Here is a 17,102-nt window from a genome sequence, read left to right as displayed (position 1 = left end):
GTTTAGGAAACTATTCCTGCAGCTATTAGACTGCGAAATTAAAGTGGCTCTTTCATGAAATGTTTGCAGTATAAACCAAGCTTGCACTGCCTAATCTTATGGGAGTTGCAGAAGGGGAAATTGTACAAAAGCATGGGCTTTCTGCCTTTGTTAACTGTAAGGAGAAAGTAAGGAGGGCCAAAATAAGAAAAGACAGCAGAGCATATCCCATGACAATAAAAAGCACAATTCATTTTCAAGTGCTCTACTTAATGATACCTTGGAACAGTCTTATGAAGCTGGAATTATTACTTAAGTGCTGTTCAATACAGTCTCAGATTCCAGCACAAGAAGGAATAGTTTAGCTTGGAACAGTTTTAATGGCCTTATCAGAGCTTCCTGCCCTCACTGAAGGGATGTCTCCTTTGTTCACGTAATGTGCAAACTGCCTCATACAGTCTGACAGGTTAGGGTGAAATGGCACCAATTTCAGGTTATTGAATACCGTACTAAAAGCTCCGTTGTTTCTTTTACTGCTACCCAGACAGCTGCAACATCCGTTCAGGAGGGACAGGAAACTCCAAAGCAGAGGCAGATGGATGCCCGGAGTAGAAACTGGGAGTATTATCTCAGGCACACAGTCCCTCTCATGGATCAGAACGTTTGATGTGATCCACTTTATCTACCTCACTGAGAACTTCTGAGCATTCATTAGCCCTAAAACTGGACTTTAAATAATAAATAATTTTCAATTGTTGGAAAGAACATATACAAATGGTAGTGTAGGTTAATGGTTGGACTGGATGATCTTAAAGGTCTTTTCCAACCTAAATGATTCTATGATTCTATAAATACAAAGAAATATACAAACATTTTGAATATATACAACTGTACAAAGAAATTGGCTGATGGTTGTACTTGAACTGTCAAGAAGGGACTGAAATCAAGTAGAATGATAGTGCTTGATCTTTCTGGAAATGAGCCTGTAAGGAAAGGTTGCGTCAATACTGCCAATAGGAGGCCAAACAGTATGCTGTCTGATACAGCTTTTAAGATGTATTACAGAATTATAAGACCATGTAGGCAAGGACCTCCAAGTGTTACCTAGTCCAAACTCCTGCTCAGACCAAGTCCAGTTGGAGCAGGTTGCTCAGGACCTTGTTCAGTCAAGTTTTGAGTATCTCTAAGGTTAGAGGTCCCACAACCTGTTCCAGTATTTTTGACCAGCCTGATGGTAATTTTTTTTTCCCCTTTATAATGATTTGGGCTTTCCCATGCTGAATGTTGTCCCCATTGCCTCTCATTCTTCAGCTGTGCAGCTCTGAGAAAACTTTTGCTATGCCTTCACCACACCATCCTGTTAGGTATAGACAGCAGTAAGATTTCTTACACTTTTCTTCATAAGAATGAACAGGCCAGCTCTCTCAGCCTTGTATATCAAGTGCTCCAGGCCCATAACCATCCTGCAATGACTTGCAGCAATGCAAACTTGCAGCTAAGTGTTACTTCATTAGGGCTGATTGTCTGCCCACTGTCTACCATCTGCGACTACCTCAAGGCAGTAGAGTACTTGTAGGAGTGGGCATAGCTGTGGTCATGCCCAAACTGTCCTCCTTGCAGAGAGGTTCTTGACTGGACTCGCCCTAAAAATTTTTCCCTTCAGTATTAATTAAGTCTTGCTTAACATTGCAGGCCTGAGGTAAATTCAGGTAAATTATGAGGTTATACTTAAAAGTCAGTGTAGACGGAGCATGAGTTTCAAGTCAATTGCTCAAAAATTAGTATAAGCTCACACAGAAAATCAGTGACAAAACTGGATTTCCCTTAGCTGTACTGTTCATTAGCCTTCTTACTAGACCAGACTGCCTCTCACAGTCTGATATAATTCACACTCAGTATTTTCACATTTCCCTACTTGGGCTTCTGACAAATGTTTTTAGGCCTAGAGGGAAAAAGCTGCTTGTTTTCATGAAACGAAAACTGAAGGATTTTACTCTTTTGCTGTTGACTCTTCACCCCCAAAATAGAAAGTGGTATCTCTGCTTTATCTGCCTGGGAAAGCGAAACCCTTGAGAGTTTGCTCCCCTTATCCAAATGTTAACCTGTCCCTGTTATTAGATAGCACATGTTTCAGATAGAAACACATACATTCAGAAGAGATTTGAAACTCCACCCAGTATAGGAACTTCGTGGTACAATAGCACTTCTCAATGCTAATGGGCACAGTGCGGTGACTGCATATGGAACAAAACATACCTCTCAGCCTTAAGATGCAATTAGTCACCTAAACACCTTTTACACCGAACTATTATGTTTACCTTATCTTACCTTTCTGAAAATCATCTTTTTAATTGCTCTTTTGAAACAGAAGAGTTAACAAGCTGTTAATAGTGAAGAAAATTCCAGCCCATTATATTTTCTGTCATTTGGATTATTTTAATGGGGTTTTTTTTGCAAAATTCTGAGCTCTCATGCTGCCCATGATATATTTCCTAGATAACTCAAAGATGTTTACAGTCCTATTCATTTATGACTTTGCCATAATGCTAGACTGAGAGGACGCTCATTAGAGGCAGGACTCCTGCTTCTTTCTTAGTTATATAGGGCTAGAAATGTTTTGTAGGCTTAGTCTTTCATACCAATATTCGACACACTATTTTGAAAGAGAACATACAAATTGGACTTTCTTCATGCTCTTATTCTTTCCATCCTTCTCATTCAGCCTTTCCTTTCCCCCTTATATTTGATCCAACTGTCTTCTTTCCTGTGATCTTCCACAGTCCTTCTCTTGATTAAGTATTTGTGCATGCACAAGTTGAACAGTTCTGTTCAAATGAAAAACGGATAAACAGAGTAACTAAGGAATGGCTAATGCCGGGTTGTGCCCATTCTCTTCCCAACAACTTTAGTGGATTGTTAAGACCACAGCCTATATGAAAGTTGTTAATTTGTTTCTTCTGCTTTTAGCATTCATAAACTGATAGCTTTTCTCAGTGTTTCTTGGGGAGGCACTGACCATTTTGAGTATTCCAAGATTTGTAGATTTTGAAGTCATCCCAAACCTCCAGGAAACTCTCAGGAAGTGACAAATTCAAGATCATACTGTTGTGCCCACCAGACCCTTTGGTAATTGCTTCACCTGGGAGAAGATACACAAAGTACAAAAGAGCAGAGCATGGGAGAAGCAACAACATAGAGACAACAATTCAAGAATTACACTATTGATAATTTTATGGTCTTCAAGGCAACCAGCAGGCTACTGACTATAATGTAAATCTCTTATCAGGTGAAAAATTCCCTACTTTAAAGAGTGCATTTTCAAAGTACTCAGCATTTGGCCTAATTTTAATTTTGTGCTAGCACTTTTCTTTACATCATAAACAGAAACGTTAGGCCAGTTGTACGAGCTTTTGAAGATGCCTTTTAAGGTGAAGAATACCAAAATGCTATACCTGTGCTACTGTCTTCAAGTGCTTCTCTTGGACCCATTTTCACATACAGGGAGCAAGAGAAATCATGTCACTGGCTGTTTTGCAAACCTTGACTGGACCAATGTTGCTGTGCAATGGCTGTGTGGCAGATATTCCTGAGAGGCTTAGCAGTTCCCATTTTAGTAGACCAACCAGGAATAGGACATTCTTCTTCAGAAACAAATGTGTCTACCCAAAATTACGAAAAAGGCCCATGTGGGGTTTTTTTTCAAGCACAGGCTTGCAGCAATGCTATTAGGAGACAGAGAACTCTCATAGCTTTGCTCCTAGTTATAGGGCATGTTCTCTTAGGGCTATCTTCTCTTGCATTTTTCTCCGTGCCTTGATCACTTTATGTTATTCCTTCACTATAAAAATGAAGATTTATTTCAAAGGCTGAGGTGTTTGGAAATGAACATTTGAATTTGCATATGTTGGAACTGATTCATCCCTGGTGCCAGGAAGTGCTCTCTGCTGCGGGGAGGGGATCTGCAGCTGGCCGGTGCTGCCTCCAAGGCAGGCGATGCTGGCAGGAGAGAAAGCGTGGGCAAGGTGCCCAGGGAGAGAGCTGATTCACAGCTTCCCCCCTGGCAGCTTCTGTGAACGGAGCACCCCCTGGGTAGTGCACAGAAGCTATTTCACATTAGGCACATACCATGCCTTTGGCAAGTGGCATGTTAGGCGGTATACGCCGGTGCTAGATGTGAGAACAGCGGGCAGCACGTCATGGCACTTGCTGCTGGGAAGTTGGGAAGTCCTGACTGCTAGCAGAACAGGCAGCATGCAGAGGTGGTAACTGAAGGCACAGGAATATTTTTTCTAAAGCAAAATAATTAATTTAAATGCATCATGTGTATCTGTGCATTCGAGTGCACAGCAATATTTTAAATGCCAGCATGATGCATTTTAGTCTGCTTATAGGAAAATGGATTTCAGTATAATTAAAAAACATATCATGTTCTTTCTCACCCCCACACAGTTCAAAAAATGCAGGAATGCAGTACAGATAATACCAGCAGCTAAGGACAGAAAAATTGTACATGCAGAGAGTCAGGGAATTAATTAAATTTTACCTAAGGAGAAGAGTATGTAGTCAGCCATCCCCAGTTTAGAACCATGCAGTTGCTGGGCATTTCTAGAGGCAAAGAGAGAGACAGAGCAGTCTCTCAGCAGAGGTAGAAGAGACTCAAGTTACTCCACAAAGCCTGTGAGCCAAAATTATTTTAGTCTCATGCCTGGATTAGCTCCATACGCCTGGCATCATTCCCTCATGGATAGAAAGACTGTACAGTAAAAGTGGTAACAACAAATCCTTCCATTCTACACTTCTTTCCAATCTCCAACCTGCACTTCTCCAGTGTCTTCTGAGAGAGCTCAGTAAAGCCCCATAAGGAGTGATCCCTGCCTGGATCCCCTGATCTCCTGTCCATTCCTACTGGAACTGCACTGGATCCAATGCCAAAAAGCAACAGAAAGATAGAAGAAGATTTTTCTTGATTCACTCATTTGCTATTACACCACAGATTTTGGGGGGGGGGGGGTTAAATTTTCCTATTACCTCCAGTGAGGCCTGTTGTGTCAGTAGCATTCTGCTAAGTAAGAAATGTTAGCAGTATTTTACATATGAAAAAGTAATATTTAGCATTTTTGCTAAAACTAAATTTGTGTGATTAAGTACTCCTTCTAGTTAGGCTGAATACAGGGAAATAACATGAATCTAAATTTAACTTTTTTTTTATTTTTGGCTTACAATGCATCTTTATGAGCCTTTGATATTTATAAGGGTCTGACTTCACATGCTTTTGTGGGTATATTTGTGAGGACTAGAACATAGGTTTAGCCTTGAACATGAAACCATAGACTAATGAAATATTCATTGTCTGCATACCTGTCCCACAGAGTTTTTGTTGCCTCTTGGACCAATTCAAATGAGATTCAAATGAGCTCCAAATGAGCTCTGAATGCAATTTTCAGAATGCCCAGTGCTAGCCTGGTTCAGGCTCCTTCTGAAGCCAGCGATAAAGCTTATAAGGACTTTAATGAAAATAAGAGTGCAAGATACTTAAAGTGACTCATTGTGTCTGGGTAGCCAAGAAATTCTATACTAAGGTTTCACAACACACAGCGTTTTCTCCCCTAATACAAGGATGCAATGTACACCCAGTCATCTCAGCAATGGGATAGGACCACAAGCAATGCAGATTAAGGGAAAGATAAAATCAGCTGGGAGAAAAGAGCAGGAGGACAAGAAGGGTGATGAAAGAAGAGATAATGGAAAGAAACAACAAAGAGGAGGAAAGAAGAAAGAACTGTCAACTTCAAGGTTATTAGAGATCATGAAAGGGGGAAAGGATGAGGGAGGAACAGAGAATGAAGACATCAGCCAAAGGGGACAGATTAAAAAGAAGCAAAAGTGAGAGAAAGAAAATTTAGAAGTGACAAGAAGAGACAATGAGGAAGGAAAAGGATCTGGAAAAGGAAGCAGTAGAATGTGGAAGAGAAATGCTGCAGAGGAATATGGAAGGAAAGCAAACCATGGGTCAAGAGGAAAAGGAGGTTTCTGTTCCACTGAAGGAAAAGGATAACAGATTGAAAATACAGAGAAAGAGTCAGCAGGAAAGAAAATAGGAGTAGTAAAATATAGTGTGAAGATGTAGATGTACAGCTTTATTGAGGGAAATTAAGAAGAAAATAAATCCATGCTAACAAACAGGTTTTCATTGCAAATTCACAGATAAGTTGTGTAGGTAGAGGGTTTTTGTCTAGTCATCAAAAGTAAGTATCAACACTTTAGGAATTCAGAAGACAAATGCTACGGTAAAAAAATAGACAATAAGAGACAACAGAGTAAAAGTGGAAAAGCATCTGTGTTCCTACTGGCATTAGAACAGACAATGGCTTTTCTTAGAATCATAGAGTCATAGAATGCTTTGGGTTGGAAGGGACCTTTAAAAGTCATCTAGTCCAACCCCCCTGCAGTGAGCAGGGACATATTTAACTAGATCAGGTTGCTCAGAGCCCCATCCAACCTGACCTTCTTCTGTGTCTTCACAAGGAAAAGGATCAGCAGCATTCCCACTTCACATGCTTAATTAGAGCTTGACAATCTACCAAAATACCTGGGACTGAAAATAAGATTTAGAGATTTAGACATCCACATTGCTTTCACAGAGCTGGCTAGAATGACTAGAATGGCTGGGAGGCATTGCTCTGACTGCTCAGAAAGGTAAAGGCAAAATGAGTTGCTGGTTTCTGTCCAGTTCCTGCTAAATAGGTGTTTTCATAACAATAACCACAACCCTAACTGTTACTGACACACCCATGGCCAAAAAATCTCCGCTGAGGACCACACTCAGCCTGGAGTCGTCCCTGCAGGTCAGTGGTGAGTGGCACAGGAAGGAACTGGAGGAAAACTTGTTCTCTCTTTTGGCCTCTTTAACAGTTAAAAAGGGGACTTTTTCATCAAGAGCTGCAACCCTGTTGTTTTTTGACAAGCACTCAAATTCATAGTGGCATAGACATACAATAAACTTACCATACCTTACAGAAAACTCCATTTCTTAATTTGAGAAAGCTTCTTCTCGTCGCTTCCCTTTCTTGCCCACTCCCCCTTTTTCCCTTTTTCTCCTGTCTCACATATTTGATTCAGGGAACTGTAAACACAATATCTTTACAGGTTTACTTTTGTAACCTTTTATTTCTGGACTACTTGACTAGAAAAAAAAAACCACAATATTTTCTTTATGAATCTATGTGTAGTTTCAGAAGACATATGACTTCATAGCTGCAAACAGATCAGTGAATAAGAATAACTACTTCTAGCCCATTTTCCTCTTCTGTGTAAAGTCATTTAGCCTCTCTATGCCCCAGTTTTCCTCTGCCAAATTCTCCCCTTTCTCAAAGCAGTATTGTGAGATTTTATCCGTTAATGTTTGTAAAATACCTTCAGATCTTCAGATAAAAGATAGTAGTGCAAAGTATTATTGAGTCTGTCTTCCAGCCTCCCAACCTATGAATTCCATTCCTGGTGATTCAATCAAATAAAACAGAATCTCAAATACATGGAAACCACCCGACAATAAAAAAGTCGACATTCTGCTATGAAAAAATCCCACAGGAAACAATTATATTTCTCTAGCCTTTTTGAACCTTCAAGAGAAAAATCACACCTCTGCTACAGAGATTGACAGCATGGTCAAAATAAAACTATGTGAAAGATATGATTTTCTATTAAATCTCAGTTCTTTTGCAGTGTGGAAAATTCTGAAGAACCATTCTGAATTTTTGCACAACTTACTGGTTTACTCCCCCATTCAATTCAATATGATTTTTCTTTTGGGTTGCTAGCTACATCTGCTTTAAATATTTAATTAGTAACTTATAGGATACATATTCTGTCTGGTAGACATATAAATAATATAGTGTGTTCATTTACTTACTCAAGGGAAGATTGGATCCACAACGTAGTAGGTGCTAAGTGCTGTAAACTAAACAATAGAAGTAAAATCAGTCTTTAGAGCTGATACACCAGCTTACTAATAACAGGTCATGAAAGGTATTTTGTAGCAACCCATTGCAATTGAATCTCAGTATAGTTTGGTGGGTCCTAGAAAGGATTACTATCTGGTGGTTCTTGGCATGGCCAGTGTGAGAGAAATTAATTCAGTTCCATGGGAGCAAATGTCTTCAGCACAAAAATAAAACATCAAAGCAGTTTGCCATAATAATAATAAATCAGAATTGGCAATGCTCTTCACCTTTATTAATGACCATTATTACTTCTTTATTTCTAGAGTGTCCACTGAGTGCTATTATTAATCTCCCAAGAGCAATAGCTAAAAAAAAGTGCACAGATAACATACAAACTTGCCAATTCATGTGAAAACTACAGTCTAACTTAATAACATGCCCTTTCCTTAGTGAAAACCAGGCTGTAGTGGTAAGTGCACTGAGACTGAAAGTGTGCAGAGGGAGAGGGCTTGGTGCTGGGCATAGAAGGGGCCAAGGGTGATTGTAGGGGCAAGAGACAGAGTGAAGAGTAGTTATATTGGTTACAGTTGCTAAAACTGTCTCTGATGATTAAGTTAAACGCTATGAGCCTACTTAGCGAAAAATGCAACCATATGTTACAATGACCTGACTTTTGTTTGCGTGGTGTGCTGAGTTTGGGCTTGTACAATTCTAGATCCAAGGTTTCCATTTGGATTATACACATAAACTAGTCAAACCTTAAAGACAAGACTTGACTGAGATGGAAATAGAATTCACTGTGTTGCTGAATCTCAGCTGAGGGTTTCTGAGAGAGGGAACCTGAGCCTGAGCCCAAGACTGAGCCCGGGCACTGAGCAGTGGTCAGGCTGTGTGCACTGAAAAAAATTCCATGCGCTCTGCCTCCTCCCTAGGTAAGGGCAATCCTTCTGCTTCCGAGCAGCTGTTGTCATTTTGTGGTAAAATCTCTAAAAGTAAAAAAAAAAAAAGAAAGGCAAAATGTTTTCATTATATTGCAGATTACTATATCTTTTATTGGTATGTTTTAGAGATAATTTATGTTTTAAAATAAATTTTAAAAGTCAACCAAAGCTATACACAATGATGAGGACAAAACTGCTTCAGTTCTGTCTTTACACCTTTGTGTAACATCATCCTATTTGGTCTCACACTAGCTGAGCTATATACTATCTAAATATGAAAGCTACTTGTAAACTTATGTAGCCCCTGTAGACCTAGATAAAAGCCTGTGAATATAGATTTAAATGTGTATCTTATTTGTAGTCTGCTATGCTGATGTGAGCTGGTTTTTCTTCCGAGCTGAGTTTGCAGCTAGACTTTTAACCATTGGCATTTGAAAAAACCCTCCCAGAGCCCATTTGGGCATTGCATCCAGTTTTTCCACAGTCCCAGGAAGTTTCTTCAAGCTGCCGAAAGTCTTTTTTAATTGCTGCCCACCTTCAGTCCGTTCCCCAGTGAAGAATGGGTAGTAGGGCTTAAGTATATTTATCTCCGTTTGGCTCTCGCCTTTTTTTTTATTCCTGCTATTGAATCTAAGCCCAATACTGAATTCAGCTGCCACAGCTGTTGCTGCTCTGCTGCCTGCCCTGCTTTCTGCTTATGCTTATGTTCCCAAAAAAGCTTCTCTGGGATGTTCTGTGAAATGAATGGGACATCAAGGCGGTGCTAACTGCATTCCCCTTCACTGACAAGCTCTTTTATTTTGCTGGATGCCCTGAATTTGTGTAAAGTGCTAGTGTTATATGTTCTGAAACTCACTCTTTACAGGGTGAGCTCCTTTTGTCACCTCACTCTTTACAGTACTAAAGTATTTCCTTTGCGGCAATAAGCTATTATGTAGAGTCTACAAATAAGCTTCTGATCCTGCCAAATTACATTCACTTCAAGTAAGTGAGGAAACTGTATCTCTTTTTCCACTTACTCTGATACTCATTTTCAAAAGGTTTCACATCACTTGCCTCTTATAAGCACCTGTACTTATATTTTTCTAGCATTGTTGCATGCACATACGAACAGTTAAGTCAAATACATATAGGTAGTAGTTGATAGTAAAGTAGTAGTATATATGTAAGTCCCACGTATGATCAGATATTCTGAAAATACAGACTCACAATTTCAATGGTACAAGGACTTGTAATTGTTTACTTACCTAATCTGCTTAGGATATCAAATAAATATTTAATAACTTTATAGTTGAAATGGACTGCTGTATATCTGTATCCTATATTTCACAGTGGTTATAAGCTCTTCCCATAGAATGGAAACAGCAGTAAATAGAAATGTTCCAGGGTTTTAAAATGTTCTTATCAACTGCACTAACCTCTCATTTCATCTGTTACATTTAGGTCAATATAAGCTTATGAGACTTGAAAACAAATATTATAGTGCCAAAACCAAAATCTGAAAGGTCTTTCTAAAATCCTTGCCTACGTAAAAAATCTCTTCTGGTTTAATCAAAAGTATAATTTTAAACGGATGTGAACTGTACAGAGCCTTTTGTGAAGATTCTCAGTTCAGTTTACAGCAAGATGATTTCTTCTTTAGCCTCAGTTGCTTAAGATTTTTTTTAAATGACACGGAAATAAGCTAGTTTTTAAATTGCCTAAGACTGTCCAAATGGTTGAGGTGTAATGGTCTACTTTTAAGACTGATTGATTAGATATAGTGGTGCATCTTATAAATCCTGTTTGTTAAGACACTATTAATCACGCCTGCCTGTAGCAGAAGTCTAAGAAAAGATGAGAAAAACTGTTGTGGAGTTTTGATAGTAGTTTATTCTTGAAAAGGACTGAAAAGTCTGTAGAGGAAAATGGTGGCTTCAAATAGCATGGGTTCATAAAGAAGGAATCCTTGTAGTACCTCAGACTGCAGAGGAACAGTCTCATGACTCCTTGTCCTCAGTATTCATTTAAATGCCATGGACATTTAGAGCCAAAGTTTAGTCAGTTCCTTTAATTAATTCTTATTCCTATACATTTTGATTCAACATGTTTAGAGGCTTCAGTCAGGCTTTAGTGATGCAGCTGGTCTTGATGGAAGTAGGAAATAAGCAGTGTAGATCACTGAAGATACCTAGCATTAGAAAAACTTCTGAAGCAAGAGATTGTCTCTCTGCAGATCTCAAAACATTTGACAAAAATAAATAGTGAGAACATCTGAATATTATTTAAAATATAAGACCCTTTATGTAAGATGCCCTAAATATTTATTTTTTAACTTAAAGTAATAGTCAAAGTTTGTGCCAGCCATGTGCAGCCCCAGCAAAGAATGAATGGTAAGGGCCATACAGACTGAGATACGACTTCCCCACCAAGGACCATATTTTTACCTAATTGTGTCAGAAGAAACTATGCAAAAATTAGGTTTTTTATCTTTCTACAAGCAGAATGATTAATGTGTGATGTCAACCTGTGTATTGGTCTTCAAGATAATAAGAGTCACAGTAATACTTATACCTTTTAGTCAAGATCATGGTCTTATACTTGGTCCTCTGCAAAGACGTAAAGCAAGAGAAAAGGAGAATTGTCTTTAAGGATGTTGTTTAGACTTCTTGTCCAAAGCACACAGGCTGTTTGTTATATAGAAGAGAAACTTCAGTGATGTAGTGAGCCCCAGAGGTTTTTTCCAGCTTACATCCTGGAAGTGCTACCTTATTTTAATGTTTTCTAATTAATAACTCAGCTGGTCCAGATGAAGACCATATGACAACTCCATTTAAGAAATTCCAGTTTAATTTATCTCTTTCAAGCTTGCATTAATCATATCTGAAGTTTGGCCCTGCTGAGCTCCTCAGAAGTAGGTAATGCTTACTAGCTTTAAAGGACTAAAATTCAACTTAATGGAACATGACAGCCCCATTACACTGAATTCTGGGTTGCTTAATTTCTGATTTTAAGAAATGTTCAAGTCTCTGCAGAAACCTTTGTGAAACAAATGTTTACCAGTATGGACCAACTTTGAGGAAAGCACACATGTAACTAAAGGGTGAAAGTCAAAATCTGCATGAACTCTGGATTCAAATAGTGAAAGAATTCAATGTTATGGAAATCTGATGTTTCAGAATGCAACATCTGAATTTGTGTGCATGCATTTTTGAATTTGAATGCTTTCTTCAAATGAAGCTTTAAAGCATGGCTAAAATTCAAAACTCAGGCTCAAGAAAAGTGACTTTTTGGAATTTATGTAGCATATGTCTGTACAGTAAAATGAATATAAATTAATTCTTCCTTTGTCTTTTCTGTGATTTAGTGTAGCAGTTCAAATGCCAGCTAATGATTTTACTTAGCATTATAATATAGCTTATTCTGTGGCAATCACAATCATCTTTGCAATGTAGAAAAAACCACCCATTTTCTTTGATGACTCTAATGTTGTTCAACTATTAGAAATTCCACTGTTGACTGTATCAGTGGCCTTTCTATCTGGTGCTGTAGCTTGGTGTTTGGGAGTGTTTGGGTGGGTTACCATTTCTCCATAAGAGGCCAGCATTACTGCCCCGTCTACACATTTCCTTTTCCTTAGGCATCTCCTTTGCTTCATGGAGAGGTGGAGGGGTATCTCCACAGTGCGACCTCATGACACTGTGCAGGGATTAGAGCAATAGCTCTGATGGAAAACAAAATGGCTCGCTGTAATGTTAGCCATTACCTAAGAACATACCATGGGGATATTCCATTTGCTGTCAACCCTACTCATTCCTGGTGGTGTGGGGATGTCAGGCTGCTGCTGGAAATCTCCACTAATCTGCTGATACTAGAGATATCCAGAAAGCGTTTGACTGGGCAGGTGAGGAGTAGCAAACAAAAACATTTTATGAATGAAAAAAGTACGTTTCTGCCAGGTGTGGAATTAAGCTCAGGTTTAGCAGTGGCTAGAGGTCCCCAGGGCTGGCACCTGTGGAAACAAGGACTGAGCCAATGAATATTTTTAATGGGCAGTTATATGTTTCCTGTCAGTAACACTGCTCCGTATCTCTTCCATTATTATTCTAGGTGTCCCACCCCTGGATGTGATGGCTCTGGGCATATTACTGGAAATTATGCTTCACATCGAAGGTATGTAAAGACAAGGTTTTGTTCTTTAAATCAAACAACTGAAGGGCTAGGAGGGACCTCAACAGACCTCTCTTCCCTCTCTCAATACCGAAGTAGGATTGAGTGCTGTACATAGACATGGGTTGGTCTAACTCATTCTATTAATCACCAATGAATAACATTTCTCAGTTTTAGCATGGCTTACTACCCAAATAGGTAGGAAGATTTTTGCTAACATGTACCATAATCTTTGTAGAAAATTAATCCAGTTTTTCTACCTTCTTTGTTAGCCCAGGGAAGCAATTCAACATTCATAAATTTCTGCTGCTTTACAATTTGAATTACTTAACTCTTTTCCTCACAATCTTACCTGTTCTGGACTCAAATCCTATTTCTGCATTTTTTTTTTCTCACAAATTATATTTCGTGGTTGTTCCTGTCAATCTCTTCCAGACTCCCTCCATATTTCTTGAAATGCAAAATTGGACCCAGTTCTTTACCTCCTTTCCCAGCTGAAGCCTTAGCAGCTTTAATCAGAGGCAAAAAGTACCTCCTTCATCTAATGTGCACCAGTCTTGTTAGTACATTTCAGAATAAAGCTTGACTTGTTTTTAAATTGCAACACATTGTACATAACTATGTCAAGCCAGAAGAATGAAAAGCGAAATTTATGGATGAAAGCTGTTACCTTAACTGCCTAAAATATAACTGTGATCCTTACCAAGGGCCAAAGAAAGCTTCACATTTACTAATTAGGGTATTGTTGGTAACCCCAAAATGAATTATGGTGGTACCACTGCAGAGGTAATGTTACGAATGCTGTGTAATTAGCAATTCCCCTGTGGCTATTTGCGAACTATAAATCAGTAGAGAAGAGCTGCACCATATTTTGTAAATAGCTATCCACTGTTTAATCAAAAAATAATAGTACAGCCCCCCTCTCTTTTGTTAGTAAAGGCTCTTTACTTGCATGCATAGTAATGCTGTTGAGTCTGGCTATTTGCTTGCTTCACCATGTCCCTGTAGTTTTACAATTAGCTATAACTAGTCAATACACAAATTTCCAGTTTAAATGTATTCCCAGTGAAAGCAACAAACAGTTTAAAGTCAAAACATAAATAACATAGAGATTGGTAATGTGCCATACCTTTACATACTGTAAAAATGAAAGATCAAAATAACAATTTCTGTAATGCACAGTTAAACATCAAATGTACAAATAACATTATAAAGAAGAAGATGTAAACATTTTAAAAGCACTTACATGATACAGGAGGTTAAATCACACTTTCAAAACGATTTAAGGTCAAATTCAGAACTACATTTAACTATATGTGGATTTATCAGATCACACCTCTACCAGCAGTATGCTTGGTGTAGCTATGCCCTGACTTTGCTATTTCAGGAAGCTGTTTATGTATTTGGTCATCTGTTTAACCAGAAACAGGCAGGACAGTGAAGATGCAGAAAGCAAAATGTCACAAACGAGAAACCTAAAAGCTGGCAAGGTTAGCAGGGGAGAATCGCTGCATGTCGGCTCATTTTTTAAACCCTTTCCCTGGGCATTGTCTCCTGGCCACTGTAGGACCAGACCATGAGCTGGATGGTGTTACCTACTTTCATCTGTAAATTCTTACGTTCTTGTATTTTTGCAGATAAGGGCTGGACCAAGTTTTCATTTGATTCTGCAGCATACTCAGTACACATAAAGATATAAAAAGTAATTCTGCAAAACTAAGTTATCTGGGATTTATCCAGTCCATTGGGATTTAACAAATTCAACCTTTTGAAAGCCACCATGTCTATATTGACCATGTAACTCCTTCGTTTCTCTTCCAAAAGGCCTCTGGCAGCCCCAGGTCATTGGCTGCCTACGGGCACGGGGGCACTGACACTGAGGGAGTAATGTCTTCTTTGCTTAAAACCACCGATGTCCCCAGGAGACCTGTCACATTTACATGGAGCCAACCCCACGCTGTTCAGGTCATGATATCTGTTGAGGCCATATGTGAGGTGGTGAGGCTGGCAAAATGCACGCTCTTTAAAAGGGCAGCAAACCAATATCCTAAATCTGGAGCTGTTAAGTATGAAAGACATGTTCACAGTTAAGCTTTCTAATTCCCACACTGAAAACTAGCATTTACCTCTGTTTGCATCTGAATTAGCATTTTTGTTTGTATTTGATACCATTACTTACAACCCTTTCAGTTTCAGAAGACAAGGAATGACAAACTTCTCTCCTAAATGGCTGCCAAGATGCCTAGACATCATCTGTATTTAAAATGGCTGCTCAACAGCAAACACATATGAAAGCAGATTTAACTCTGCCATAACTCTCTGCAGTTCCGCACACCCATTCAGTGTATGCAAGAAGTTATATCGACATATACCAATGCTGAATTTCCCTTGTTGTCTTTTATCTTCATATATAAGGAATTAAACCGATATAAAAATGAAGTAATATGTTTACTTTGTAATAGCTTTTGGTTATTATAGGATAAAAAAAATTAAAGCAAAGGCTCATCTTTGACATATGTTTTCTTGGTGAATCTGCTGTCAGAGGAAAAATGAATTAATCATAACCTCAGAAGCTGTCTGTTGGCAACGTCTGTTTAGAGGACCTGAAAGGTCTTAGAATTTTCTAATAAATCATAGTGCCAGAATAGAAAGATCTATTGCAAAAAGATGATGCACCAAAATACCAATAAGTTGGTGATAATTAAATTGACTTAATATGTAGAAAGCATTAAATCATTAGTCAAGGCAGAAATTCTTCATTCAGATTTTGTTATGAAAATGTCATCATCTACAAGCATACCCATCTGTACACCTACTAAAAAAAGTATTGCTATCTGAGGCTTTTCTATTAACTATTTAGTTTTCAGATGCAAAACCTGATTATTCTCACGCAGTGGGTACGGTTAGTCTCACAGATAAGCTAGGGATATCTGTAACTCCTGTCCTCTCCCCTTCGCTTTCTGCAGTCCAGGTTGTATGGGGAGCAATGAACCAACCTGTTCCCGAACTGCTCCTTTGCCCCAGAGCCTGCTTCCTGTTATTCTATGTTCCTCCTGCCTCTGTCTTTTTACAGATTATGATATGATTATTTTCGAAGAAAACTTTTTAAGTGGCACAGGCTTTCTGAGGTTTAGTTTGTACACAGGGAACTATGGTACTTTGGTGAGCACTATGCAAGTTGGAATAAACAGTAGCTTGCTTTAAAAAGGAAAATGGTCAGCTGCATTTAAACTAGAAAATGAAATGGGATTAGAGCACAGGTCCAAGCATCAGAGTGCAGATGCCTACACTATTAAATCATTAGCATGTCCCCTGGCATGATAACCCCGGGTTACTGAACCTCTCCCAGGCAATTCTCATATATGATTTGGGGCTCAGCATGGGTCCAGATCATTCTCTGTAAGCAATATGGGTGTAGCTGTCCTGTTTTACAGAGACAGAGAGCTTAGCTGTACAGATGTGAGCTTGCTGCTCTTGGGTCAAAACAGCAGTTCTAGGTCCCTTCCATTTACCAGCACAGATGTAGCCATGCCATCTCACTAAAAGTCGCTAGGTAATACACTGTGTCCAGTATCTTGTGCTAACATTCCTCCTTTTCTTTAATTGACTTATTTATGACTTTGCAGTCTACTTTTCATTTACCAACACAGAATTCTGTCTGTGATTGCATCACCCTTTTCTCTGCTTGTTCCTCCCAGTCCTTGCTGGTCTTGTCAAGACAAAATAACAGAAAGTTTTGCTATCACTATTTCTGTCTCTTCTTCCTGAAGACAGGACCTACTATACAGCACTGAAGTACCTTTTGTCGTGCTGAAAACAATAATTTAATCTTCTATTTTGTTTCTTTCTTTATGGAAATTTTTCTTTGGGGACACTCCTTTGTCTCTCATCTCAATACTTTTGAAGGTGGTGTTCTACTGATGGATTTCTTTTTTAATGTTGATATGTTAAGACGGAAATAACATTAAACAGAGGACAAAGCATGATTTTTTGATAGACATATTTGTGTACTCGGATAGCAACCACTTAAAAAAAGCCTTTAAATATCTATTTAAGTCACTGTCAAGTCTACTAAATGGTTTCTGTAATGAAT

General features: G+C 38.7%; 1 protein-coding gene across 4 annotated transcripts in view; it reads left to right on the top strand.

Moving 5' to 3' along the window:
* MYT1L (myelin transcription factor 1 like) overlaps positions 1 to 17,102 on the top strand; it is a 129,858-nt gene that overhangs the window by 85,862 nt on the left and 26,894 nt on the right. For all 4 annotated transcript variants that reach the window (XM_075706882.1, XM_075706881.1, XM_075706880.1 and 1 more), the window contains exon 14: positions 12,950 to 13,012. In XM_075706882.1, the coding sequence (XP_075562997.1) occupies positions 12,950 to 13,012 (63 nt within the window). The remainder of the gene's footprint in view (positions 1 to 12,949; positions 13,013 to 17,102) is intronic.

The sequence above is a fragment of the Pelecanus crispus genome, chromosome 3 (genome assembly GCF_030463565.1).
Source record: "Pelecanus crispus isolate bPelCri1 chromosome 3, bPelCri1.pri, whole genome shotgun sequence".
NCBI classification, from domain to species: Eukaryota; Metazoa; Chordata; class Aves; order Pelecaniformes; family Pelecanidae; genus Pelecanus; species Pelecanus crispus.
Note: the sequence above shows the minus strand (reverse complement) of the source record. Positions and strands in the feature narration are given on the sequence as shown.